At 44.0% G+C, this 27,315-nt stretch overlaps 1 protein-coding gene across 1 annotated transcript in view; it reads left to right on the forward strand.

The window, feature by feature from the left end:
• The first annotated feature begins 7,484 nt into the window (after positions 1-7,484).
• Positions 7,485-27,315, forward strand: part of LOC135389005 (hemicentin-2-like) — a 217,837-nt gene continuing 198,006 nt past the window's right edge. The window contains exon 1 of the mRNA XM_064618911.1: positions 7,485-8,663. Within this exon, the coding sequence (XP_064474981.1) occupies positions 8,534-8,663 (130 nt within the window). The 5' untranslated portion in view covers positions 7,485-8,533. The remainder of the gene's footprint in view (positions 8,664-27,315) is intronic.

Raw genomic sequence — 27,315 nt, forward strand, 5'->3', positions numbered from 1 at the left:
TCGCAAGCTGTCCTCCGTTCTACCAAGTCATTTGCTGACTTCGTCTCCTAGCGTGCTGTCGGAAGCAGTGGTTTGCCATGAAGTGGACAGCAATGGGTCCGATAGCGGGCGACGCCCAAGAAGCATGTCGTTGGTCGGTGTTGGTCGGCTCGTGGCTCCCTGGACCCCTGCGTGATGTGATGTGGTGGTTTGCCTGGGACATCCTGCCCACACGCGACCATCTCCTCTTGTGGAACCTGGGGGCTTAATCGCTTCATCGTCGTTACGGTCGTTAAAAGCTAACGAGTGGCGGGAAATTCATAGAGGCGGGCGGGAAATTTAAAAAGGTGGGCACGTGATGAAACACGTGCACGCCGCTCTTCGCGTGATACGTGAAGGCCGTGGTACACGTCACGCGCGATGTGTCACGTGCCCACCTTTTTGAATTTCCCGCCATTCGTTAGCTTGTAACGACCGTAACGACGACGAAGCGATTAAGCCCCCTGGTGTCGACAAACACTTGTCCATATTGTGCACACGTCGAGACGAACAGTCATGTGCTCTACGAACGCCACACGGCGAGGATCTTTTGGTGTCTTGTTCGTCGTCACACAAATGCCGTTTGCCCTGTGTTCATGTCCCAGACATGTGCCTAGGTAACCCAGTCACCCGTTTACAGGTCCGTACGGTGCCATTCGCTGCTAGCGTGTCACTCACACGAATAAATGTACCGGAGCGTGTTCCGTAAGCTTTTGTCCAGCACTGTACCACTATCTTGTCGACTAAGAGGTATTTCGACCAATCACTCTAATTAGTATGGATCCACTCATGGCAGTGGGAAACGAATAAATGTTTAATACACTCAAGGAGGTTAACTTCATTACAAAAAATCACCTGTCACCAGGGATGGGCAGTATTTAAATACATTGTAATTAAAATACTATTTAAAATATAAATACACGTATTTATATTTTCTATTTAAATACAGACTCGAAAAATGTATTGATATTTAAATACCAATTTTCGAGTATTTATGCTAATGAATGCTTTATAAATACTCCTAAATACAGTGTAGTACACTGCCTCATATCTTCGTCGCCTTGCATTTGACCTTTCGGGAAGACGGGCGAGTTTGGGGCGCACCTATGCCGTGTTTGCGCCTGCATCCCCATATCATCGTCATCATGTATTTCCCTCTCTCTTGCGTCTGCATGCGCATGCGAGAAACCGTTTTAGATGGCAAGTTTTTTTCGCTGTTGTTGCGGACAACGGTCGTGACTACCCGACTACCTTGTTTGTACGAAGCGTCTTTGTGAAATTTAATTCAAGCATTTCTTCATCGGCACCTGTGGAGATGCTGTTCGCCTTTACGAATCTGATTGTATGGCCGAACAGAAGATGCCTAAGAGATGCAGTCTTCGAGAAACTTCTAATATTAAAATCGCCATGATAATCTAACAAATAAATGCTATTGTTCGTTGCTGATTTGTTGTTATGATCATCGTTATTTCTGTAATTCCAGATTACATTTTCCTCACAGTATTTATGGTAGTAGTTACGGTATTTAAATTCAGTATTTATATTTTGCGTTTAAATACCCCTTTCAACAAGGTCTTTTGTATTTAGATTTAAATACTCAAAAAAATGTATTTATGCTGGTCGCCCTGTACTGAGACGGTAGCGCACGTCAAATAAGCCACAAGTGGGCCCAAGAAAGAATCGTTCTGATTACAAAATTAATTAATTAATTCATTAATTACAAAACAGTAGGGGCGCACAACCAGGCTGAGCTCACGCGTCTCCTCTCTTTCTTTGATAACTATACTAGTGACACAGAAGGCCTAAGCAGGCTCAGTAAAGTATAGATAGCCCAAGTACACTCTTAAAAATGAACTTCACCACATAGCACGCTCCTAGCCAACCATCACCCCGAATGACAACGTTCTCGCCCTAGATTTGTTGAAAACGGGAGGAGGAGCCTATTTTGTGCCGTGCATAATGGCACAAAATAGGCTCCTCCTCCCGTTTTCAGCAAATCAGGGGCGAGAACGTTGTCATTCGGGATGATGGCTGGCTAGGAGCGTGCTATGTGGTGAAGTTCATTTCTAAGAGTGTGGGGGAGGCGAAATCACTACCGTCATTCGTGTAATTACTCGTTAAGTATACATATACGAGGATCGCCTCATAAATAATGCGCACTACGTTTTTACTGACATTGCGCATTTTACTTTAGGCATGCCTAAAGTAAAATGCGCAACGAAGGATTGGAAAGAGACACTGCAGTGTCTCTTTCCAATCCTTCTGTGTAGTCCTTCAACTTCGCAGTGACCACGTCCCAACATTTCGAACGGATTCGTATTCCACTGAGTGCAGCACTTTGGTTCAGGGTTCGGGTATCTCGGGAACAACAACAACAGCAACAACAAATAAGCAACGGTGATGTAGTAGGATGTTTATTTTAAAATCAATCAATCAATCAATCAGGATGTTTCGCCGCTGAGGCGGCACTCTATCCCATTGCTTGGGGGAGGGGGGGGGTAGCTCGGGAAACCCCCGCAGAAAGTTTTTCCAGTGGGTAAAAAACGATGTCCACGGATGGACTCTTTCAACTTGGAGAATAAGTCCTAGTCTGCTGGATTCATGCTCTTTACTTCAATCAATCAATCAATCAATCATGTACTGGACTGTATGCCGCGTGTCGTATGGCACGATGTATGGTATATGATGATGACCGTATGGCACTTCTCCCCTCAGCTCTGTCTCCTTGAAGAGAGTTCGCCACACGTTTCACATTTTGTTCATCTATTGATGTTTTCGTCCTTCTTCGTCTTGGATCGCCGACTTCGTGGACATGTCCTGCATGAAAACGAGTAGCCCGACGGAAAACTGTTCTGCCGTCAACTGTCTGCCCACCACAAAACCCTGGGAATCCCTGTAGGTGTTTTGCCACAGAACGTTTGAATTTCTTATGTTCAACTGTCACAGTACCCGAGGCACCTGCAGATGCCATTTCTACCAGTCGTTAATTCGAAACAGCGAAACTTTAATTCGAGACACTAGAAGCTTAACGAACACAGAAGCTGTTTCTGCGTCTTCAACTGCAACTGGCGTCACTTTCGCTGGGACTGCATTATCCACTCTGCAGTGTTGCCACCCCGGGCATTATTTGAATTTGAATTTGAAATGACCCTCGTATAATACACTCGTAAAGTAATAATAATTGGAAGTATGTACACTTGTGCTGCATATAATTGTACATATAAATAAGGATAACAAGACCTGGGTGGAAGGTTGAAGTGTATATTAGTAAGAATTAGTAATTCTAATTGTAGTACTTTATTGCAAGTTAAGAAGGTTATAGTTACATGGTGCTACGAGTAAAGATTATTGTCCCGATGCAGTCGGACCTTGCGCCGAAGCGGCCTCTCGATTTGTATTCCTGGTTAAGGCCAAAATCTAATCATTTCATTCACTGCCGCTGAAGTCTCGCTCTCCTTATTTGTATATTACTTCATGTTCATGTGAACAGCTTTTTCTTCTAATTACATACAACAACCACAACAAATACACGGATGATGATGAATAGGGAAATTCGCCATCTGGGTTAATTACATGGGATAATTACATACGCGTGCACATTGGAGTTTATATTTTTAATGTTCGCGTCGCTAATTCTCAGAGTACCGCCTCAGTGGCGGTGAACCGCCCACCTCATCATCATCCAATGTGTGTGTGTGTGTGTGTTCTCAGAGTAATCAGCAAATTACAACAAACAGGATAGCAAATCTACAAAGAAAAGGTAAGTGTGGGAGAGATTTACTAAACGGATTTCACGTGGGTACTATACAACAAGCACAACACACACATAACATGCACACTAGATCAAAAGGTAAGATCATGCAGAAGAGAACCGTTTCAAACGTTTAAAAACACTTCAAAAACATTTGAAAACGTATTGCTACGTAGCGTGCTGAACATTAAAAACAGACTCCTGGAGCCAGCTAAAGTTCCGCTTATCAGCTTCTGGAATTCCGGATTATCATATACTTTACCGCGCTGTCTGCATAAATTGCATTACTTTCTGCTTATCCTTTTGACGTTCCGCACTAAGGAAAAATTCAAGCTGTGTCCATACGAAACAGCATCCGCGGCCGTATAAAGCGGAAAGCAAGACGAGAAAAGCGAACCTTCACCTCAGTCACTGTCGTTTCCAAATGAAGTTTCAGGCACATTCCCGTCCGCGAACAAAATATGCAGATCATCGACGGTGAAATAGAAAATGTTGACGCTGCCTGACGTGAAATATGATACGGCACAGAATTCTCATCGCTGAGCAGCGGCGGACTCCAATTTCGCATTCGAAAGTTCAAACAGGAAAAAAATTAATAAATGAATACATAAATAAAAGCGAAGGTGCGACCGGTGCAGGGAGACAGCATTTTTTCGATTAATGAAAAGCGGGTCTGAATAATGCTCGACTCCGTTCCCAAAAACTGGGATCCGAGAAACGAACGATGAAATGAACGATTTTCCCTCCGCAGCGTATACGCCTTCTGAAAAATGACATTTATTTCCAAGATATATGTTGTGACCGAAACACGTGCCCACCTGTACCGTGTAGCAGGAACTAAATTATCTCGGAATGTCAGGGCGAGTATGAACCGTTTCGGTAGAAGAATAAACTGGTAAATAAATAGCGAACGTAATGCAATAATAAAATAAATTAATGAAAGAGAGAGTAAAAAAAAGAAAAAGAAAGACCGGTGTTCCGTTCTTTGTGCGATGAAGTCAGTCTAGGGTGTACGATTAATTTGCGAAGTCCCCTCGAGCGGACGGACTTTCTTTCTTTTCCTTTTTTGTAAGAAGGATGACTTTGAGGTAGGAACGATATCAAATATGCTAGACAATTAAATCGAGCAACTCAGGAAAAAGGTGCTGACGCCAGGATTCGAACCCGCTCCACCTGATTTCCGGACAGATGCATCAGATGTTTGTGTCGTCCATGTTTGTAGCCCCCCTCGACTAATTTCTCGCGGTTTGTGTATGTTAGACGAGCTTTAACAAACGTATTATCACCGTGCAGCAACTGTGACAGGAGAGCAGTGATAGGACCGTGTGGAGTATCACAAACGCGGCGCTGCGCTTTCTGCGGGATACAGGCCTCCTGGGCTCCCTGTGAGCCGGGTTTCCTTTTTATTTATTTTTTTAAAAATCTTTTTAAGTTTATTTTTATTTTTGATTTTGTTTCGTTTTTAATCTTTTTCGGGGAATAGCAAGCCGGCGTGCTGCATGGCTGACATTTCCCTTTTTATCTTTCTTTTTTATTTTTTTCTGCAAAAATAAATCCCCCCTCCCCCCGCTGTGACAGTGAGCGCTGTTCAAACACGTGCATTGATGGGGAAGTTGAAGCGGACAGCGAATATGAGGACGCGGGGGGGGGGGGGGGGTTAGTATATGTCCTGGGGCTGACTAGGGCCAGCCATACTGACATCTGTCTTAAAATACTGCCGGAAAACTCTGAACAAAAAAGGAAATAAAACTTGAGACTGCACAACCGGTAGCGGGATTTGATACCGCCATTTCCCAGGCTCACCTCGCAGCCAACAACCAACAATTGATGTCCTATGCAGTTGATCGCGTTATTGGTTGGTGTAAAAGTAGCAGTCACGTAAAGTAATGCAATTTGTGATTTCAAATCCAGGAGCATTTTTTGTTTTAGGGATATAATGTGCCGCATGGCATCATCATAGGCGTGTCATGCAGCGTGTTTTACGCCACTTCCTACGCACGCATACATGAGTTGAACTGCCTTCCAAGGTTTGTAACTGCGGCACTGATAACGTTACACTGAGCATAAGATTTGTCTTTCTTCACGCTGCGTTGAAAAGAAAGTAAAGGAGCTGCTCTGTAACTGATTAAAAAATGTTGTTGTATTTCCAGGAGAAAGATATGATCATAATGATAATTCGTGGCTTTACGTCACGAAAGAGATATGAGCTGATTTGCTTGGATGGATTCCCCTTTATTAGATTGACGTCAATATTACCTGCAAATTCACGCAAGGGCTAGCAGCCTGTAAACAAACGTAGCTTTCCGCTTCTTCACTACATTTTTTTTTACTGGGCTAGCTTCATTCATTCATAAAGCGCGACCAATTGGACGTTTACCAGCTTTTTCCATCGAAACCATCTGTTCGAAACTATCATCTAAACCAGGGGTCTCAAACACGTGGCCCAGCTGTTGGCCACCAAAGAGAACGAAGCTACCCTCTCGGAAGATTTGATGAAGAATTAGTAATAAACCCAGACTTTCAGGCATTTTCAGTGTGTGTGAGTGACTGACTGTGTGTCTTTGTCACTCATTGTTCTTATTGTAGTTAGGTATTTTTGTTTTTCGAAGTGACCTGGAGTAGGCGGCTCTAGTATTCGCGTGCAGATTGGTAAGCTATAGCGCCGTAGCTATAATGGTACACTCTTAAAAATGAACTTCACCGCATAGCACGCTCTTAGCCAGCCATCATCTTAAATGATATCGCTATCTGCCCTGATTTGTTGAAAACGGGAGGCGTACGCCATTTCTGTGACACTTGTGCTGTTCATAATTGTCACAGAAAAGGCGTACGCCCCCCGTTTTCAACAAATCAGGGCAGATAACGATATCACTCGAGGTGATGGTTGGCTAGGAGCGTGCTATGCGGTGAAGCTGATTTTTAAGAGTGTAGGATTAAGGCGGTTCATCTTATTTCTCACACTAAGTCAATTAGCGGCACATTAAAAACAACAGAACAGTTATGTACAAAGGCCATTCTGTCTTAATTTTTAGGAGTACATTAAAGTAGTAACCCCGAAGCGATGATCAATTGTCAACAATGTGAGCCTTCTGTTTCTATCTGATTTTTTCACTTATTGTTCCATCTTAAAGCTGTAAGCAAAGGCAATAATACAGTGTGTAAATAAGAGATAATTTTGAGTGCTCCCGAACATTCTCACAATCCTTTGTGAAGGACTATGCATATTTTTCTCGAATCTTTTTTTCATATTTTCAGAAACCGATTTGAAGGGGAGCTTATTTATTTATCTTGGTGCGCCGGATCGAGTGTCTCAGTACTCAGCTCTGGACACCCCGTGCCGCTCCACAATATAACTACGCCGCTCCTCTTCTTTTGTACATTTTTATGCGCCACCTGCATACTTCTTTTCTTTGTGGCCCTCCATGATGTGGTCAAAGGTCAATGCGGCCCGCGACTCCATTTGAGTTTCATCCCCCCCCTCCCCCGATCTAAACGTTACCGCGAATGGACCAACACAACATCTTTCTATACTGCAAACCTTGCACACCCAGACACCCTGCACAGCCGGCGCGCAGGCCGGCGCGAGCGTTCCACCTGCATTCTTCTGTAGCGCCGCACGTTCTCCCTCCACATGACGTCAGGCGTGACATCACCTCTCTGTCCCTATCCTCCTCTCTTTCTGCGGATAGGGTGGCTCCCCCGTGCGGCACTCAGAAGCAGCACCCATCGCAGTCGCATCGCTTCCCGATCAACTCTCGTCAGCGTTCTGTCTGGGATACGAGCATCGAAGCCTCGATTCGCTCACGCCATGAACTGTTCCTTCTCTTTTGGAATGCGTTAGAAGCTTCGTTCAGTGCTGCATATCGGGTGGTATTCGTGCGCCGACGGTTACTGTCATCAGTGTTGGTTTTTCGAGGCCCGGCAGCATCGCAGCGAGCATCATCGCATTGCAGGTGCAACCTGTTCTCCTCCGATCATGAAGAGCAGGAAGCCGGGTTGAACACCGGTGCTGTATAACGGTATCCTTTCTTCCGGGGGCACACTTCCGTTCTTTGTTCCGGAAGGAAGTTGCGGAACGGTTTGAGCTGCCGCTACAGCCGGCGTGAAATTATTTTTTGTCTTTCATTTGTAAAGCTAGCTTCGGCGCAGCGCACCTGTGCTGGGCACGGAGGCTGCCTTTCTTACAGTGCTTGGCCGTCAGCAGAACTCACCTGAAACTGTGAAAGAGAAAAGTACTGTGTTTGTTTCGGTGGAATATTCGGGATTACCCTCACCTGAGGTCGTCGCATACCGAACAGTGATTGGTGGAGGTGCATCCGAGTCTGATGTAACGTTTTGCATTTATTCTTGCTGTTAAGTCGGCAACTGCGCAAAACGCCAGCAGTGCCAGTCACTGTATGCTTGTAATGGCACGGGATGTCATTATACTACGGAGGACTACAGCGAAGCACGCGGTAGGAGCATAGAAGCCTGTGTAAGCACTCTCTGAAACCTGTCACCAGTCGCAACAACTCTTCCAATAGTTATTTTCGTCAAGTCACTGCCTGTCAAGGAATATCATTGTCGCAATATACGTAACAACCCCGGATATACGTGTACCACAAAGCGTACTTTACGTGACTTCAAAGAATTCACGAGACAGCTACTTCGAGTGTCGGAGACCTTCGTTGCTCTACAGAGAGACCCAAGGGCCTGAAGAGAGCGAGGCTTTCTGTTTTTTGTGTGCGGTGCTTGTTGCGTGTGAATGTGGTGGTTAATCTTTGGATGAAAACGATGCAAGCTGCAGTGCCCTTGAAGCTCTGGCTGTTGTGCATCGTGGCGGGGCTCGAAGTGCGGGCTCACAACCAGTCAGCACCGCACGCGGAAGCCCTGGAACAAAACGTCGCTTCTCAAGGTAGATACGTCTTCATTGAATCTTTTATGTGTTCCACGACAAACATGTAATACTGGAGCACGAGTACTGCTTCATACACAGCGTTTTCTGTTCGTGCAAATGTACGATACGTAACTCTCTTTGGAGTTGTTGAGCAGGATGTCAAACCGTGTTGCTCCAGTTCATGCAAGCCGGGATTCATTCTTATGGCGAAATGGAAAAAAGTGTAATCTGTTTGGATTTAGTCGGTATGTCTGTAAAGGTGTATTTGAGCGTTGCGCAAAGGGGGCCTCCGTGTTCCCCGAGGTGTACAATGTAAAGCATTACCTGCCATGTCGTGCGTTGGTGAGCACGAGTGTCTTAGTGGTGCGGTCGAGCCGTTAAAGAAGGTGCGAAGCGTTTAAAGATCTTTGATTCCGATCGTCACTACAGCTGGACGATGCGCGTACACCGAAGAAGCTTATTATTTTTCGTCGACCCTACTGTATTTATGCCACGGGTTACGTCATGGAAGAGGACCATACTGGTAGTTGTAAATATTGATTTTACGAATCATAATGGAGGCGAGATGCGTGATTTTTCTGCATGCAAAGAAATGAAGAAGTAGAAGCATATGAGACGGTCCACGGACATGAAGACGGGTAATGACAATGAAAAACCAATGTACCCAGAATCTAAACATATTTCGATGCGTATTTCATTAGCCAGGTGCAACGACAAACCTATATAATTTTATTAGTTCTGACGAATTCTGAGTCTTTGGCTCCGCCCACACTTTGCGCCCTCCCCCCCCCCCCCGCACACGCAAAGAAAATTATAAAAAGTGCAACATAAAAACATATGAAATCACAGTACAATGTCGCCATTCATACACATTCATACAGACTTTAGTCGATGGACAATATATATGCTGCAACCATAGCCGTTCTTTGTGCACGTTGAGCGTGTCTTTGCCACGACGGTGAAAGTTTTTGTTGGGGTAATCAAACGTCAAATTAGTCGCGACTTCGCATATAAGACCAGTTTCGTTTTGCTTCACAATTTTGTAATGATGATTACATTTCCCCTCCTCATACACGCAATTGCTGTGTCGTTTGAAACAATCTGCCTTGTCCGTTTTCTTTTTAAATCTTTTACTACCCCGTTCGGTATACCGTCATCATGTAAGCAGTATCAGCACGTGTGAAAATAATGACAAACGTAGTTAAGTTCTGTCGACAAGATGCTAATGACATGCAGCATTGCCCAAGTGAGCACATTTCGCATGACCACACCACCGTAGCAGGCCTATTGTAATGCTGCACATCGGCGAGCATGCCAAATAGCAGCGCACCTCACGGAATGCGTCTGTATACGCTCTGCATAAGAGCTCAGTATTTTATACCGCCCGACCGTGAGCCCCGACATGACGGTTGCATCGCTACCGCGGTAGGTAAACTCTCATCCCTAATGCGTCCAATAATACTCGTCTCGTTGTTGATGTTCTCGTTCCCCTGGAATGAAGACATCATACCTGAAATACGGCCAATGTGACATGGCTGATGTGCGTGGTGTTATTGAAATGAAACGAATTCCCTTGCGTAAACTGAAGACTACAGATTATTCTCGTTTATGTTCTTCGAAAGAGTTGCAAGGTAGATGATATGTGGAAGAGCTATTGCGGTTTCCGTGATGGGGAATGTTCGATCGTAGTTCTCTTAAAATAGACTGGCTTGTGCGATGTGATGGAAGGATTGTTTCGCTTCGCTGTTTTCAATGTCTCAAACTGTGGAATATGGTTGTGAGGTGTGACTTTCTCTTTTTTCTTTTTTTTTTACTGGGGAGTTTCGGTGTCTCGTCACAAATGCATTCCTCTGAGAAGCGTTGCTGGTGTGATGACATTTATGGACTTCAGCGTTCAGTTCTGTTATGAAATCAGAGCTCAAAGAATGAGAGGGAGTTTGAATATACGGTAAAAAAGGGAAGATATTGGGAAGGGAATAAAGCTCACGTATATTACGCCGTTTCTTCCTTTTTAGTTAGTAGTATCGCAATCAGGTATTTGCACAGTGCGTGAATCTTCTCTCGACACGCGAGTAAGTTGTACTACATTTGCGTGCGAGGTCACGTCTAGCTGATGACGTGGTAGTGGTACCGCCAGGGTGATTCTGTTACGTAATCTATAGTAACAGTTGAAGCAAGCTGATTTGTTTGATTTCTCTCGTGTCATCCAAACTATTTATTGTTTTGGCTTTTTGGTACTTAATAATTAATTAATTATTAATATCGTTTAAAATTTTTGTTTCAGATATTTAAGGACAATATCAGATTAGACTCAGGATCGTTTCTTCTTCCCTTGCAAGCGCGTTACTCACGTCATCATCATCCTTACTCCTTTAAGCCGTTATTTGCTCGTACGAATATTTTTAAAAACTCGTTTTTTGTGAAAACGATACCTGAATGGAACTCGTTGTCTTTTGATGTTGCCAACTGTACAATTAACCAATTTGAGGACGCTGTTTCCGTGTTGTGTGATTAACAGTGATAGTTTTGTATATTCTTGTTATTCCCCTCCTGCTTGGGCAGTGCCCGCAGTATCATGAAATAAATAAATAAATAAAATAATTAATCGCGTTCACAAAGCACTCGTTTCAAATCAACTGTCTATAGTAGCAGGTGTGCAAGTCCTTCATAGAAAAAGAAATACGCCACAAACTTGGCTTACCTTATTTACACCATCTTTTAATTAGCGCACTACAAAGCAGGACGACACTACCCCACTTCAAACACATACCCGCACGCGATTGTGTTTCTTTTTTTTTTTTTTTTTTTCTGCTATGCAACAATCGTCCAACACTTCATATTGTCTCTGAACACATAAGTACGCAACACAGAAGATGCACAATTCCCAAGGAATATCTCTCTTATGAATCCAGCCTTTACGAATGCTTCGAATAGCGCCTTTAACTGGGTGAACGACGGGCACGGAGCAATTGCGAGCCACATTTCTTCCCATTTTCTTCGCGCACAATAAGTGAACTGGCAAGACAGAAACGAATGCGCTTTTAAACCGAGCGCCATTTTTTATCACCTATACCAAAAGAGGGCATCATACGTGCACCCTGCGTGCACTTCTTTTCTCTTCCGTTGTTTCTTTCGTGGTCCATCTTGTTTTTGTGCCTCTTCCCATCTTGGGAGTTCCGCGAAGACAGGGACGGTCCGGAAGGAGAGAGACATATGAAGAACAGGAGTGTCATAAAAGTCTGGGGTGCACGCGGATAAGAATGTAAGAAAGAAATGAGAAAACGAAAGACAAGGGGAACGATGCCCCTGGGAACGCATGGTTGAAGAAAAAAAAATGGCGCCAGCAAAAATAAAATGTCGGGCCAGGTCGCACGCAGCGGGTGAATAATGCGAGGCTGTGTCGTCGCTTTTATTTGGGGCGTTAAAATTGGTCCCATAGCGCAGTCATTATTTTGCGGTGCGCTGCCTCGCTCGCTCTGCGCCGCTTACAAGCCAGAGGTGTTCAGCGTGGAGAAGATTTTATCGTGCACGCAAAACGCAAGGACGGTCTTTCTGGCCCGGTGGCCCGAACTCTAAGGGTTGCTGAACCCGGGGTGGAGCTCGGCGACGAGCTCCGTGCTTTTGTGCTCCGGTGGTGGTCCGATTTGAAACGAGATATTGTTGAAGCGGCCGACAAAAAATCGAGCTTAGCGTTTCTTGAGAAGTTGCTTCCGGTGTCACTGTGAGAGAAACTCAGAAAAGTTCAGAGGGGGATGCCACGATATTCCACCGTTACGAATCCACCGTTTAAAATCCCAGATGTTGAAAGTACCAGATTTCTAAATTACAGCTTTAATAAGAAGAATGGCAGAATGATAGTGTTGAATAAGACATATTACTGACAAACCTCGCAGTCAGTGATGGCCACTAACTACTTCGACAGTAGTTTAACTACAACTACTAACTACTTTGCGATAGAGTAGTTTAACTAGTAGTTCAACTACTTTTCAGGGGAGGTAGTTAAAACTACTTCTTTAACTACTGCAATGTATTTTAACTACAACTATAACTACTTAACGTTGTCCATCAACACCAATCCCATTCTATAGTGTTCTTGGACACCTAAATATGAATCACAAGCAGTGATAAAAGTGAAGATTTAGTACACATGCACGGCACAATTGCTCTGCACCTCCGTTCTCATCAAACAAGTAGCTCAAGGTAAAAATCGGAAGCACAGTCATGCCGTAAAGCTTGCGGCAAAATCGGAAGTAGTTGGCGCATGCAGTAACCTAACTACTGTAGTTAACTACTCGAAATAGTAGTTTAACTAGTAGTTGCCACTACATTCCTGCAGGTAGTTGATAACTACTTTTTAACTACAGTCAGGTAGTTTAACTAGTAGTTTAACTACAAGTAGTTAACTACTGGCCATCACTGCTCGCAGTATTGCGTGATTTTGACGTCAGTAGAAGTCAGTGTTCGTGAATAAAAACCAGATTTTTTGCGACCGTTAGGCTTAGCATGGCGGTCACATCAGAGCAGCAAAAAATATTTGACTTTGGTTAGGTTAGGTTAGCCTTCGGAGGTTAGGTTTTTTGACAGTTCACCACGCCGTTGGGAGGCTCCCCACAGTTGGGCACGCACGCAACGCTACGCTAGCCCCGTTTGGGGTTTTGAGCATATGGGATTCTGAACGGTGGATTCGTAACCGTGACAACTCGGGATACCCCCGTTCAGAGTGCGTCTGAATGGTAATCTTTTCTTTTGAAAATCGGTACTAACCTGCAGGTGTACTTTTTGAAGGCACAGGAGCGGGTCTTACCAACGACCATGCCCTCCAGCCTCTACGGGATTTCTCATACATCCTTAAAATCTCGTGTATTGGCTGTTGGATTTCAATGATCTCTAGTGCTTAATGAGATTAGATTTCCGTTTTGGGCCTTAGAAACGTTTCTATGGAAGATAACAAAATATCGCATTTTATTCTTCTTGCACTCCTTTATTTACTCACAATGTAAAGATGCCTCAAACGAGAATTCTAGTTTTAGAACAAGGGAAATATACGCATAACCAATACATTAAAAAAGAAAAATCGTCTACGTTGAGCGATCTCACTCATACACAATTTTTTGTCAGCAGTGGTTAGCCAACACTGACTCGCTATGCTTTCCGTCTCAAACTAAGTGTAAAATAGTGACATAACATGCACATAACGCTTAAGAGGGCCATAATAGAATTCGTCGAGGTTAGTGTAGTTTCCCTTTCTTTTATTAATAACGCGTCCTGGAGTAGCCAGTACCGAGTGGCTCGAGACTAGCATCTCCATTTTTTTTCTTTTAAAATCAGTCAATCAATCAGAATTCGTATTTCGAGCGTGTTTAGAAAAACGCCGGTAGAGGTTGCACGACCTCTTCGACGGGAAACATCGCCCTGCAAGGGCGTGCTAGAGGTTAGAATTTAATTGGATCCAACCCCATCACCGGCTGTACTCACTGAGGTGGGCTTTTTTCAGTGGGCTTTCCGGCATACTTTCTAGTAGAGCTTATTAGTAGTAGCTTAGCGTAGCTTATTTAGTGACTCTACTTTCTAGAAAGGCTGTCGGCTCGGCACTGGTGGGGGAGGGGGGATTTATTGGCAGAAAAAAAAAGGGAAAAGGTCAGCCATGCAGCACGTCGGCCTGCTATTCCCTTAACTGACAAAAAAATTAAGTAAAAATAAAAAACGTCGCTGGTTTCCTGCTGAACGCATTCTGACCCCTGACTCCAGTCGTGCAATCTCATTCCTCAGTGCCCCACTCCCACCCTCAACGCATTAACCTCATGCTTTTCTTTTAAAGTAATCTTCTGTAACCCATCTCACCCTTCTTTCATCGTTTGTTAGTTTATCCTTTATTTCCGAATTCTTTTCTTTTCTTTTTATTTATCTTATTCTTCTTTCATTTATTTTCTTTCTTTGCGGAATAGCAAGCCGACGGCCCGTTTGGCTAACCTTTCCCTCGTTTTTTTTTCCTTTTCGTCTAATAAATATATCCCCCCCTCCCTGACTCCCACTAGTTTGTGTGGTCGTATCTCCGTTCGTCCACGTTTGTATTTCGCTCATCTCCCCAGTTGCTTCGCGGTGATTACACGGGATTAAAAACGCGGAACAGATCGCATTGGCGACGGTGCTATCGCATTTCACGCGAAACTAAGACCGAGGACGAATTGTGGACGGCCCTCCGCTTGAAGCTTTTGCGAGAAGACAACGCGCACTTCCTCGTTATCCGTTCGTAGGAAGCGTCATGCAAGTACACAGATCAACCGTCGACTCCTTATTGAGACGCGCGCAGGCCCAGGCGCTTATCCATATTGTATCACACTTGACAGGAGCGATCGCGCTGCCCTTCGTGGCCACCCACTGGGCTGTTGCGCGATGTCGTGATATTGACGACTGTCGCACGGCAGGTAGCATGATATCAATGAATGCCTACTTGATGGAAAATTAACCATTCTGAGGCCTGGAGCACAGTCCCTTTCAACGATTCCGCTATATCTTCAAACGTACGCCTATTATGATGGCAACGATGGCAGCACCGTCAACGATGGCTGGTACACTGTGTCGGTGGCAAATACGTGATAACACGTGGTCCTTATGATGTACGTTAAGTGGTCATAATTATTATCACTTCAACGCAAATCATACAATACCTTATGCCTATAGGGTCTGATTTTTTCGAGTTAAATGTCTCTCCTAGATTCGGGAGGAAAAATCCGACGTAATTTTTAAATTTGTAATTCGGGCTGATATCGGACGCTATTGATGCCCATTCGGGCATTATCAGTTTTTTTCTTTCTTTTTTGTCGGGCAAACGTCCCACGGTGCATTGTATATTGATCTAATATGCATACCTCCCAATTTACAATGACAAGCACCACATATTCTAACATAAAGTGTGTTTCACATAGTTTATTGTCGCACTCAGGTAATATTTAAATGATGCGTACTAAATAGTGCGCGTGACACAACCTGATATGTGATTAGATTTCGCGAAGAAATCTGGTTTAACCCGAATTTCCCCTATAACCTGACTTGGCAGGGAGGAGTCGGGTTTAACTCGAAAAAGTACCTATAATATACCATATATAACATACTTTACCCAGCGCCCTACCTTATATAGCATATACCATAGGTAGCAAAACTCACATCCTCATTGTTTTCTTTATCACCACCACCATCGCTAGCATCGTTATATATTTTAGACTACGACTGAGCAGGTACTCAACAGAAATGACTTATGTGCAACAAAGAACCGACAACAGAAAAGTACTCTATCAAAAGGACATCCTTACTGCTAAGGGTCCTCTGAGATGTTTAAAAATAACGCGGCAAAATAGAGCCAGGAACGAAGGGGTGTATCCCGAAATGCCGCGTTTAAGAATCCACCGTTTAGAATCCCATATGCTGAAAATCCCAAACGGCGCTAGAGTAGCATTGCGTGCGTGCCCAACTATGGGTACGGCGTAATGAACTGTCAAAAAACACCTAAACTAACCTAACCTCTGAAAACTAACCTAACCTAACCAAAATCTAATAATTTTTGCTGCCCTGATGTGACCGCCATGCTAAGCCTAACGGTTGCCAAAAACCTGGCTTTTATTCGTGACAATGATTTCTACTTACGTCAAAATCACGCAGAACTCCGAGGTTTGTCAGTAATATGCATAATTCAACACTATCATTGCACCATTCTTCACATGAGAGCTTTAATTTAGAAATCTGGGTTTTTGAACATCTGAGATTTTAAACAGTGGAATCCTTAACGGTGGAATATCGTGGCACCCCCGGACGAAGAACCACACATGAGAAAACGTCGTGTCTCTTCGTCCCTGTCTCTGTTTTGTTGCGTTATTGGTAAGTATGACTTACCAATCTACTCCGTTTTTATACCTTAGTCCTCGGAGACGACAATTATAGCAATTCAACAAAAAGGCGCTTTTTTAAAGTTCTTTTAGCTTTTTTTAGCGCTTTTATCGTCAAGGAATTGTCAATTGGATGTTTTAGCGAGAGATAGGACATCGCCAAGTTGTCCGATAGCAAGGTGTCGAAATACGCGTTTGGCAAAGGACATCGAATCGTTCGTGGTGTTGCAAGTGAAACGAGGTATACTTACGATAACGCGGAACACACTTTGGTGAATACTGCCGTGCTACGACGATTTGTAATTTATGCCTGCAGGATGCCTCTTAGCCTGTGCGTCAAACGTGGCCTCGACTGCGTCGTAAAACCTTAATGAAAAGAGGGTAAGATGAAGGAGATTCTAATTAGAATATGCTTTTCTTTGTCTCATCCAAGGCACCTTGCATATTTATTAGACTGGTAAATGCGGGTCTCTATTCATGGTGGGAAGTCTGTGTTTAGGGAATATTTGTTTTGTTTTTTTTTGCAGCCAGTTCCAGGTTTGTAGGATTCCAAGGGCACTTAGCCGGCTCTACAGGAAAGAAAAGAAAGAGAGAGGGAGAGAAAAATGTCACGGATTTATTGTTCACTCATAATCTTGCTCATTTATCTAGCTGGATGGGGCGGTTCCTCATCTTCGTGTTTTGTATATAATGAGATTGGAGAATCGATAAAATGGAGGAGAACACCCGCAATCAATTGCGCAGTGCTGGTGATAAATTCATCCAACACCACTTAGCAGTTCATTAGGAATGTCCTTAACGTCCTTATCAATTCTTAGATCTCTAAGTGAGAAGCGTGTTGCAGGTGCATGGTAATGAAATTTTTTGCGTAGCTCCTATTTGCTATGCAGCTGTCACCGGCATCAGCGATTCGTTCATCAGTGTCTGATCGTTATCACTAGCGATAAGTCTGCGGCAGAGGCGGTACCCGTTTTAATTAGCGATATTTGAGAAGTACAAGGAAGCTGAGTATCGCCTTCGAATCGCGACGAGATCTTCGGTGAACAACTCTTGCATACAAATAGCTTGCGCTGTATTTATTTATTTTTGCCGCTGTTAATAGACTAGCGAAATGGTTATAAGCTTCAAAACTATTTAGCTGAAGCATGAAAGATGGTTCGTTTCAAACGAACACTGATTTATAATGCTACGCCAAATGCTATGTCTGAGACACACAATTTCACATTTATTTGCTATTCGTGTTTTTATTTTCATTTCTCTTATGTTCATGTCTTATTTCAAGACGCCGTTGCACTGCTACTCATATGAGTGTTACAATGCAGGTAATATAGAAATAAGAGAAAAAAAAAACAGAAAAAAATATATAAGGCAGTGTAATGCAAGATGGCTATTTTAGTAACAAATGGACAATTGCAAATGTCAAGCGTAACAACTCAAGTAGCACAACACCCCGGACCAATATGGGCTGGATATTGGCAATAGTGTTCCAATATTGGCCCAGTGTTGGACTAGTACTGCCTATATCAAGGCGATATGGGGCCGGGAGGTTGTGCTTCTTGGGAAATGCCAGACGAACCTGCACTCAAATAGAGCGCAAAAAAATATAACAAAATAAAATAAAAGAAAGACACTTAGCAAAGTCGGAGAGGAAGCCCGACATCACACGCCGACTACAAGTTTACGAATAACGGTTTAGGGGTCATCCCCTCCGAGACCCCCCATTTGCGCCCGGCGGAACAGAGTATGTCAAAGGTCCTCCTCCGCAGGAAGATGTTTTCTGCGAAGGAGCGAGGAGGTCCCCAAACGGCCGCTTCCAAATGAAAATCCATCACCGTGTCAGTGCGGAGCGGGCGCCATTTGAAGGAACGCCAATATAAGTGGATGGGATGGGAAGACAAATTGCGTCTTTGCGGCCACTACCGAAACAAATGCCGTGCGATGGCACCAACAGCTGAACCGGCGCTAAATATAGACGAGGGGAAGTTTACCCTAGCAAGGAAAATATGTATGAGAGAATGTCATGCTGGATTCTGGACGCTCCAAAAGAGTCACGAGGTGTTCGATATATCGGTGTCCTGTCTTTCGACGGGTGTGAGCAATACTGATTGCGGAGGTCCGAATTGCGCTTTTCGAATATTAGTGTGCTTGCAGGGAATGGTTTTACAGAGGTCGATTGTGATAGCACTTTGTCACTGCGATAGCTGCTGGATTTGGCAATTTCGTCGGAATAATAATCCAGGGCCTTGCGTCAGAGACTACGTGAGATCAGTCAGAGACCACAAATGTGACCACGAAAGAGTCCACAGCGATCAATCCTCGGATTAGTTTTGCCACCCTAGGGGGGTGGGGGTGAGGGGGACATGTTTAAAGAAAGAAAGGAGATGTTAGCCATGCAAACAGCTGCCTTGCTATTTCAAAGAATAAAGGGAAAAGAAGACAAAGAAAAAAAAAGGAAAGAAAGGCAAAAGGGACACTATAACAACGTGACACAGTCACATGCAGTTCCTATAGGGCTCCTAAACAGCAAGTGCAAAAAGATGAATGTTGCAAGCAAGGTGATTTGAAGATGATACCCGAGAGATTTCCTCGAATTTGAAGACAGCTTTTGCAAGGAACTAAACGCTGGTTCTCAGAACCATCAAAGTGGCGCTCTTTGTTTTTGTGCATTGAGATTTCGCTTTTGGTGCCAAGCTAGGTGGTGATGTTCTCATTTATTCTGTTTCCATTCCGTTGCAAAGCGTCGAGTTTTGTGTAATTTCCCTTTCTTTCCCCTTTCTTTCCCTTTCGTAATAACGCGTCCTAGAGTAGCCAGTCCCGAGTGACTCGAGACTAACATCTCTTTTTTTTTTAAAAAAAAAATCAGTCAATCAACCTTCAAAGTGGTTGATTCACTCTCGAGGAATGTGGGGAAAGAAAGCTACAGAACGACGAAAGTTACATAGGGGGGAGAAGAAAGTGGAAAAATCAATTGAAGGCTGGCTAACGAAGCTCAGAAAGGTGGGAATTGTTGATGCTCCTTGAACAACACATTTCTAACCCGATTTGAGCGCTGGAAGATCTCGAAAAATTGTGTCTTTCCATTTTCTTGTCCAAAGTACTCGCATATATTCCCCTTGCTCCTATATCGCTTTCTGTGTTGCTTCCGTTCATAAGTCGCCCTCAAGCTCTAGAAATACATTGGTGCAATATAGTACAGCAACTTTCCTTCAATAAGGAGGGATATCCCGAAATACCGCCGCTAGGAATCCATCGTTTAAAATCCCATATGGCGCTATAGCGTATAGCGTTACGCGCGTGCCCAGCTGTGGGGAGCCCCCCAACGGCGTGGTGAACTGTCAAAAAACAAACCTAACCTAACCTAACCAATGTCGGACAGTTTTTGCTGATCTCATGTGGCCGCCATGCTAAGCCTAACGGTCGCAAAAAACAACAACAAAAAACTGGCTCTTATTCCCGGCAATGACTTCTATATATACGTCATAATCACACAATACTGCGAGGTTTGTCCGTAATATGTATTATTCAACACTATCATTGCGCCATTCTTCATATTAAAGCTTTCATTTAGAAACCTGATTCTGGTATTTTGGACATCTGGGATTTTAAACGTTGGATTTTTAACGATGAGATATCGTTAGCATCCCCAAATAGGGGAGCGTCCACGCTTAAAGAGAACCACAGCTAAACAATAATGATGTCCACATGGTTTGCTATTGTGTTCAGAGTAACCATACAAAATATTTCGGTTAACTGAATTTCATGATCACGGGTTCAAACGCAGCCGACTTGGTGGAGGGGTGCAAGTTGCTCAGACACACCATCGCCGTCTTCCGCCAAGGACGTTAAATGTGGTGTGCCGCATGTCGAGATTCCGGCGGACGTTAAAGAACCCTCAGGTGGGCAAAAATTAATCCACAGAACCGACCAGTGTGGCGTCGCTCATGGCCATAGTTGCATCGCGACGTAAAGACCCGAATTATTAATGCTGAATTTCATAACCACGTTGTCGTGAGATCACTCTTCGTAACTTCCGGTTTCCGTTCTGCTAAGCTATCAAGCCACCAATCCGAGACCTTTCCCCGTGATTACATTTCATGAAATGTCAAAGTATTGATCGATCGCCATTATCTCGTCCGGCACACCCTTGTTCTGTCCGCCATATAGCGCTGTATAGTCCTTCCGAAAGGGCGTGAACATGTCTTTCGTTTTTCTTGGTTATCTAAAAAACTACGACGTTTTGCTGAATGAAGTATTACTTTAGGTATCGGCACGTAACTCAAGCATAAAGTCTAATCTCCGCATCAGTCAACGGTTTCGGACTGTCCCATTCATAACGATGACGTTGAACTTGATGTCAACCATTTTTTGGGTTGCAATCTGGGTTAAGATCTTGTATCTCACATATGTATATGTATCCGTGTATAGTTACAATGTCACGTGCGGTATATTGTTAAATATGTGTTATGTATGCTGCTTCCGGTCTGGGGGCGGGAGCGTGTCAAGATGTTTTTGCAGCTTTTCCTCCAATTTCCAACATATGTAACAGATGAAAATAAATAAATTCAAATTCAATTCAGAGACCACCTTGCCTCGGTGCCTCCAGGGCATCCGAGGCCCAGCGAATCGACCGTGTTGATGACAGATGTCCGCAGAGCTGTACGCATTCTGCAACAGCACAGCTCATACAAACACTTGGACTGGATTCTTCATAAGCTCACTGCATTACTCCGGCCTCGCATACAACTCACAATCTATCCCATATTTCACCATCTGCTCGCATTCGGAACTTGAATTCGCGCACGGAAAGTTCAAGCGAATTTATTCGAGTTCAAATCGCGACGGCAATCGTTAGGAAGGTTTTGAAAGGCCGCCACTCTGTCCTCCCTTACCCCCTTTTTCGTGGCAGCGGGTTGCGAAACTCGTTAGCATAATTTTGGCCTAATTTTGCATAAATTATACGAAGCGTGACGGCTGATACGAACCACATCTCGGTTGAAAACTTCGCGAGAAGTGTTGATGACAGGCTAGAGAAGAAGGTTCTTCGGAGGAGTATACGGCGGAAAGAAAAATGCAAATGGCGCTCGTGCATATGTTTGAGATGCAGTGCAGAGTTTGCTCACTTGGGGGAGTGAACGTGTACATGACAGAGAGTCGCGGGAGGGCACTTCAGAGTTCTTCATCTATAGTGCGTGTGTAGTAGTGGTGGTGTAAGGACTCTTTTTTGTTTGGGAGACAATTAATTGGAAGATTGAGGTGGCTTGGACGAGGTCAGACAGAGGTGGAGAATGGCGTCTGGGGTTGTGCCTTTGTGTAGCACAAACATCTAGGGTTTCGCGTTTTTGGCGTTTATTCCTAGCGAGATTTGGAGGGCTTCCACCATTTATATGTATTGCCAAATTATTTGTGACCTGTCATGTGACCTTCTCGACACCCTTTGAATTATCCGTGTTTCTCGGCTACTATCCTTAGGACAGGGTACATTGTGCGGTGCGTTGAGGGTCATTGGTGTATTTGGTCTGCGAACTTTCGAGCTATTGTCTCGTTAACTGCGTGGACTCATCCACTAGGGGCTGCGTCTCTGGACATCTTGGGGTTACATTTGTTCTGTTTTCCTACTTTCTGTTCTATTCACGTATTCTGGAGTAATCTTATATATATATGTTTCTCATTTTGTAATTAATCAATCAATCAATCAATCAGGACGTTCTTTAGAAGGCTCCAGGAATTTTTGAACCGCGCATCGCCCGTGATGCGAGGAGCACACAATAACGTTTGCCCCTTAAGCAAGTTTCTCATCAATGCATTTTACAGTGCATCGTTTCTTCTGTAGTGCAGCTAATATAGTTTCACGCTGTATCGGAACCTCCCGTTGACCGTCTGCGGGCGAAATAATTGATGGGCCACAGGAGTTCTACATCGAGGGTCAGCGTAGGTCGCGCGGGAGCGCATTTATTGCGCGGTCTTTCAGAGAGGGGGTCACAACAAGTTGCTGAAGTTCAATCAGTGGTGATCTATTATTCGTTTTACATGAAAGGCACGAGGCGCAGTACCGTGTTCTCGGGCTGTGAATGTGACGTCTCGGTGACGCGAATGAAACGCAAATGAAATAAAACGATTTATTTTTCACATCGTGCTATGGAGAGAGAGCGCGAGAGAAAGATACCATAGTGACTTGACTATATCGTTGACAGCGAATCGTTGTGATATGTTCTTGATACTTGAGCAGTTTCATTTTGAATGAAGCAAGGTGTGGAATCTGTGCTCCTTCATTCGATAGGAAATACAGTGAACCCTCGTTAATATGACCCCCGATAATCTGACATACGCGCTTTATGACCATACTCTTTGGGGACAATGCTGCGGAACCTCTGCAAATCTCCCCCGTTAATATGACAATTCCGCATTATGACAAAAATGTTCGGGAACGACCATGGTCATAATAACGAGGGTTCACTGTATATATGTTCGAGTGGGAGTCCGGGTAATGTAAAAAAAGAAAAAGGACACCCCATAGGAGGTCCGTGCAGGCAAAAATGTCCGGTTGCTCCAGCCCTCTATATGTTAGGCGGTTTCAGTGAATTGTTTTTACTCAAGTGATTAGCGCACCGTGGTACTGTTGCTTAACCAAATGATTATATTCCGAGTCACTTCCCCTTCTTGTTGGTTCTGTCTTCGTATCAGAGTCTCAAGGTTGTAAAAAATGATAGCGCAATAAACGTAAATAAAGAAACTGGGCAGCAATGTGGGTGTGAATGAGCTCCTTGGACGGCACAGTCGTGTTGCTCACCAACAGTGTGATGTGCCATAACGTAATTTTCAAAACGTGCACCCACCTTTAGGCACAAACTAGAACTGCATTTGAATAATGCTAATTGAAGAAAAGGCTTATGTTTAGTTTGCTCTTGTACCTTTAATTGCCTCATCCACTACAACGTTACATAAAAACTTCATCTTGAAATAACGAGCGCCACGCATTACTTTAAAATTGATAAAAGCCCCAGTGCAGGGCGACAACGCACGACGCATTATTTTATTAGACTGTTGCCAAAGAAGTCAAAACTAAAGCCAGTCGTATACCCTCTGCGTCTGTGTTTCCCTTTAAGTTCATCCTCAAAGAACACATTGCCTACATGTCCGTAACACTAAACGACTTGTCTCCCTCTCTTCTGTTCATAGCCCGTCAGTTGTCTGTCCGCTAGGGTTTACAGTGAACCCCCGTTATTATGACCATGGTCGTTCCCGAAAATTTTGGTCGTAATGCGGAATTGTCATATCAACGGGGGGATTTGCAGAGGTTTCACTGCATTGTTCCCCAGTAGTATGGTCGTAAAGCGCGTATGTCAGATTATCGGGGGTCACAGTAACAAGGGTTCACTGTATTCTCTACGGGATAGTTCACCACGTCCAAATATTTTTCGACGCAACTCGACGTATATATACCGCCTCATATTCCTTCTAAACTTCCGCACCATAGCAACACCCACTAAAAGCTGAAAGCTACTGCACTAACAACTCAACTAAAAAAAGTAAACGACAAATCGAGTCTACGAGACGTCATCCTATACCAGATGGCAATGTCCTCCAGATGAAAGAAGGCGCGTCTCCCGAAGGTGCAAGCGGGAAAACTAAAAAAAAAAAAAAAAAAAAAAAAAAAAAGGGACCAACGCAGATAAGGGCGAGACAGCGAGCCGCTGGGAAATCCGTTCGGATTTTGAACCCCGAAGCGAAACGAAGGTCTAAAGGTAAAGAAGAAAATGTTCCGCAACTGCGTGGAAGACACAGCCACGCGGCCGAGGGGGGGCCCCGGGCTAAATGCACGAAATTTAATCAATGAACGGTTGGCTGCACTTCGAAATCACTGAGCTGTACACGACGATCCATATATCTCCGAAATGAAATCTACAGAGAAGATTGTTTGAGTTAGAGAGAGTGTTTGTTTTGGAAAGAGTTGGTGATGGATAATTTTTTTTTTCTTCTTCTTCTTCGTCTTCGAAGTTGAGTGCAGTGGCTTGTGGCAATTGGACTGATTAGGTGTGTGTTGGATTAGAGTGTGTGCATGAAGGACGTCTCTGTAAAATTACGCAAAAGTATACCTGCCTTCTTTGCCCTATAGGCTGAGGTCACCGTTGTTCGACTGATCGCAGTGTTCCTTTATTGACAGGGAGAAAGAGGAAACCACGGGGAGGAAAGTGTAAGACAAAACTGTCCAAAGGTGTCATAGATAATGTAGTAGGTGACAAGACAGATACATGATGAAGGGAAGTGCCTCAGGACGAGAGGCGCGCCGATATTTCGAACAGAGACTGTTCTTCTTCTGGGCATCGTCCTCATCATTGGCATGGTATTTAAATGGTTAGGGATGACGCGTTGAAGGTTCATGCAGGGATGTCGTGTTAAATGTTTATGCGAATTGTTCATGTTCGTTGTTCATGTTCGAAAGGTTCACGCGAATTTGCATGAACCTTTAACACGTCATCCCTAACCCTTTAAATACCATGCCAATGAGGAGGACGGTGCCCAGAAGAAGAATTAACAGTCTCTGTTCGAAATACCGGCGCCTCTCGTCGTGAGGCAATTCCCTTCATACTTCGTTACCGGTCCGCCGGATTTTCTACCGTGCTAAGACAGATACATGGTTGGTTGCAGATTTGGATGCAGCAGTGACGGTACACTTTGCTTGGGTACGTCACACTCTCTAAAAAACGTGGAATACAATGTATCGTCTGTTGAGATTTCAGCGGAGGTTAAAGATCGTCCATGTGTGCAAAACTAACCCATCCACACACCGACTGCTATCCCTGCGCTAAGATGGCGTCGCTCATCACTGTCGTTGCTCGGGACGATACTCCACAAGTCGTCATCATGAAAAGGCAGATAACGTAACAGATAACAAAGGATATGTGCATGACAACATCTGAAAATAACGTAGGGTTTCCGATTTTCGGTGGATATATTTTCAAAAAATTGGGCAAAAAAAAAAAACGCAGATTTTGTGGACAACTAGAAACGGCGGTTTTCGGCGATACCGCTTCTGATGTTGCAACCCACGACGAAAATCGCAAAAAAAAAAAAAAAAAGAAAGAAAGAAAAACGAAGAAAAGAAAGCCATTGGGAATTTGAACACGTTTATTACTTGAGAAGCAACAGCCCTGTTCAACTCGAACTTGTTATAAAAGACCGTCATGTACATGTTCAGCGACTCGCAAGACGTGGCACATCGCTATTTTCTGTGAAATATACTTAGAAAATGTTGCTTAGTGACAACGTTCGTTCCGCCCCAGTTAGCACCTTCTTTGTATCCCCCATTGCCCTGGAAAACTACAGCGTCTCAGTGGTGGTACTCTGGGAGCGGTCAGGCCAAATTGCTGAGGCTAGTGACGGGGGTTACTCGGCGGTTATTTGTATTCGCTGGAGGCACGAAAAATGTATCGGCGAACAGTTTTCGGCGGTTTTCGATAAATACCGAGAACCGGAAACCCTATAAGTTACCAATTTTCGTCAGAGGCAGCGCAAATTAGAACTCGTTGATGACTCGTTGATGACAACAGCGAAATGCCGGAAAACTTAGCATAAGGCTGTGTACAGAGGCACATCTAGGATCTTTCTGAGGGGGGTGGGGGGTGGGGTTCCTGCCTTGGACAGCATCCGACTACACTATACCCAAGATCAATAGAAACTGCATGTATAACGGCCGAAATTGAGGTGGGGACCCCCTAAATCCGACTCCTGGTGCGTATTCGTCTTTTCAGAACACCTTTTATGCTGATAGTTTTATTGTATTTTCAGTGCTCAAGGCCTCGTATTTTAGTCAGCCGTAATGAATTAATCCCGCGCCGTTTCATCTTTTTCTGTGTGGCCGCTAACGGGCTTGATTTCTAACAGCGCAGTTTCAAATTCGGCCCTGTGCTTGTAATCGGCTTAATGCTCCTATGATCAATGATCAGAATTTCTGTTCAGCTTTAATGTTTCGTAACTCTCCATGAAACGTCCCTCTTATTTCTGCGTGCGAAATGTAGCGCGTCAAAAATGCACGCGACTGATGTCGAAACTCGTTCAGATTACCTGCACAGTTCTGGTTCAAGAGCTTGTGGTGCTTATTACAATTGTGCGAATGCGTTAACCAGCATAATTCATCGTTAAAATGTACTTCCATCAACTGGGCTTAAAATTTAATCGTTCGAAGAATGTTTGTCTCTTTGATACCCTATCCGGAAAAGTAAAGTAAAGACAATACTTTTAATACTACTTTCGTATGATTCAACTACAACGTTACTTTCATATGTTACGTACATTGCATAGGAACACATACGTGTACAGGGTGTTTGCTCTAACGTGTCCAGAAATTATATTTAAAGCGGCGATAAAAGAAATGCAAATGGCACTTTCCTGCGACTTGAGTAAGAAACAGGTACTGCTTCACTAGTAGCACCTGTTTCTTAGTCAAGTAGCTGAAAAGTAGCACTCGTTTCTCTTTCATCGCTCGCTTTAAATAAAATTTCTGAACACGTTAGAGCAAACACCCTGTATACCCATGTTACGAACTACCTCGCTTTTGCTCTCTGTGCTTTTGCTATACCGCGTTCTTAGCAGTTAACTCGCTCGGCCACCTAGATCGCGACCGGCGCTTTCGGAAAAAGAAGAAATATTTACCGATCTGGTACCCAGCACTAGCTTCCTTAAAAGCTTTCGGCACCGAAAATCTTTATTGTAAAAAATAAATAAAGAAATACGAAGAAATGCCAGGAAGAAAGAAAAAGGCCGGTGACGAAAGCAGAGATAAGAGAAGTTAT

This window comes from Ornithodoros turicata, chromosome 3 (genome assembly GCF_037126465.1).
Source record: "Ornithodoros turicata isolate Travis chromosome 3, ASM3712646v1, whole genome shotgun sequence".
Lineage (NCBI taxonomy): Eukaryota > Metazoa > Arthropoda > Arachnida > Ixodida > Argasidae > Ornithodoros > Ornithodoros turicata.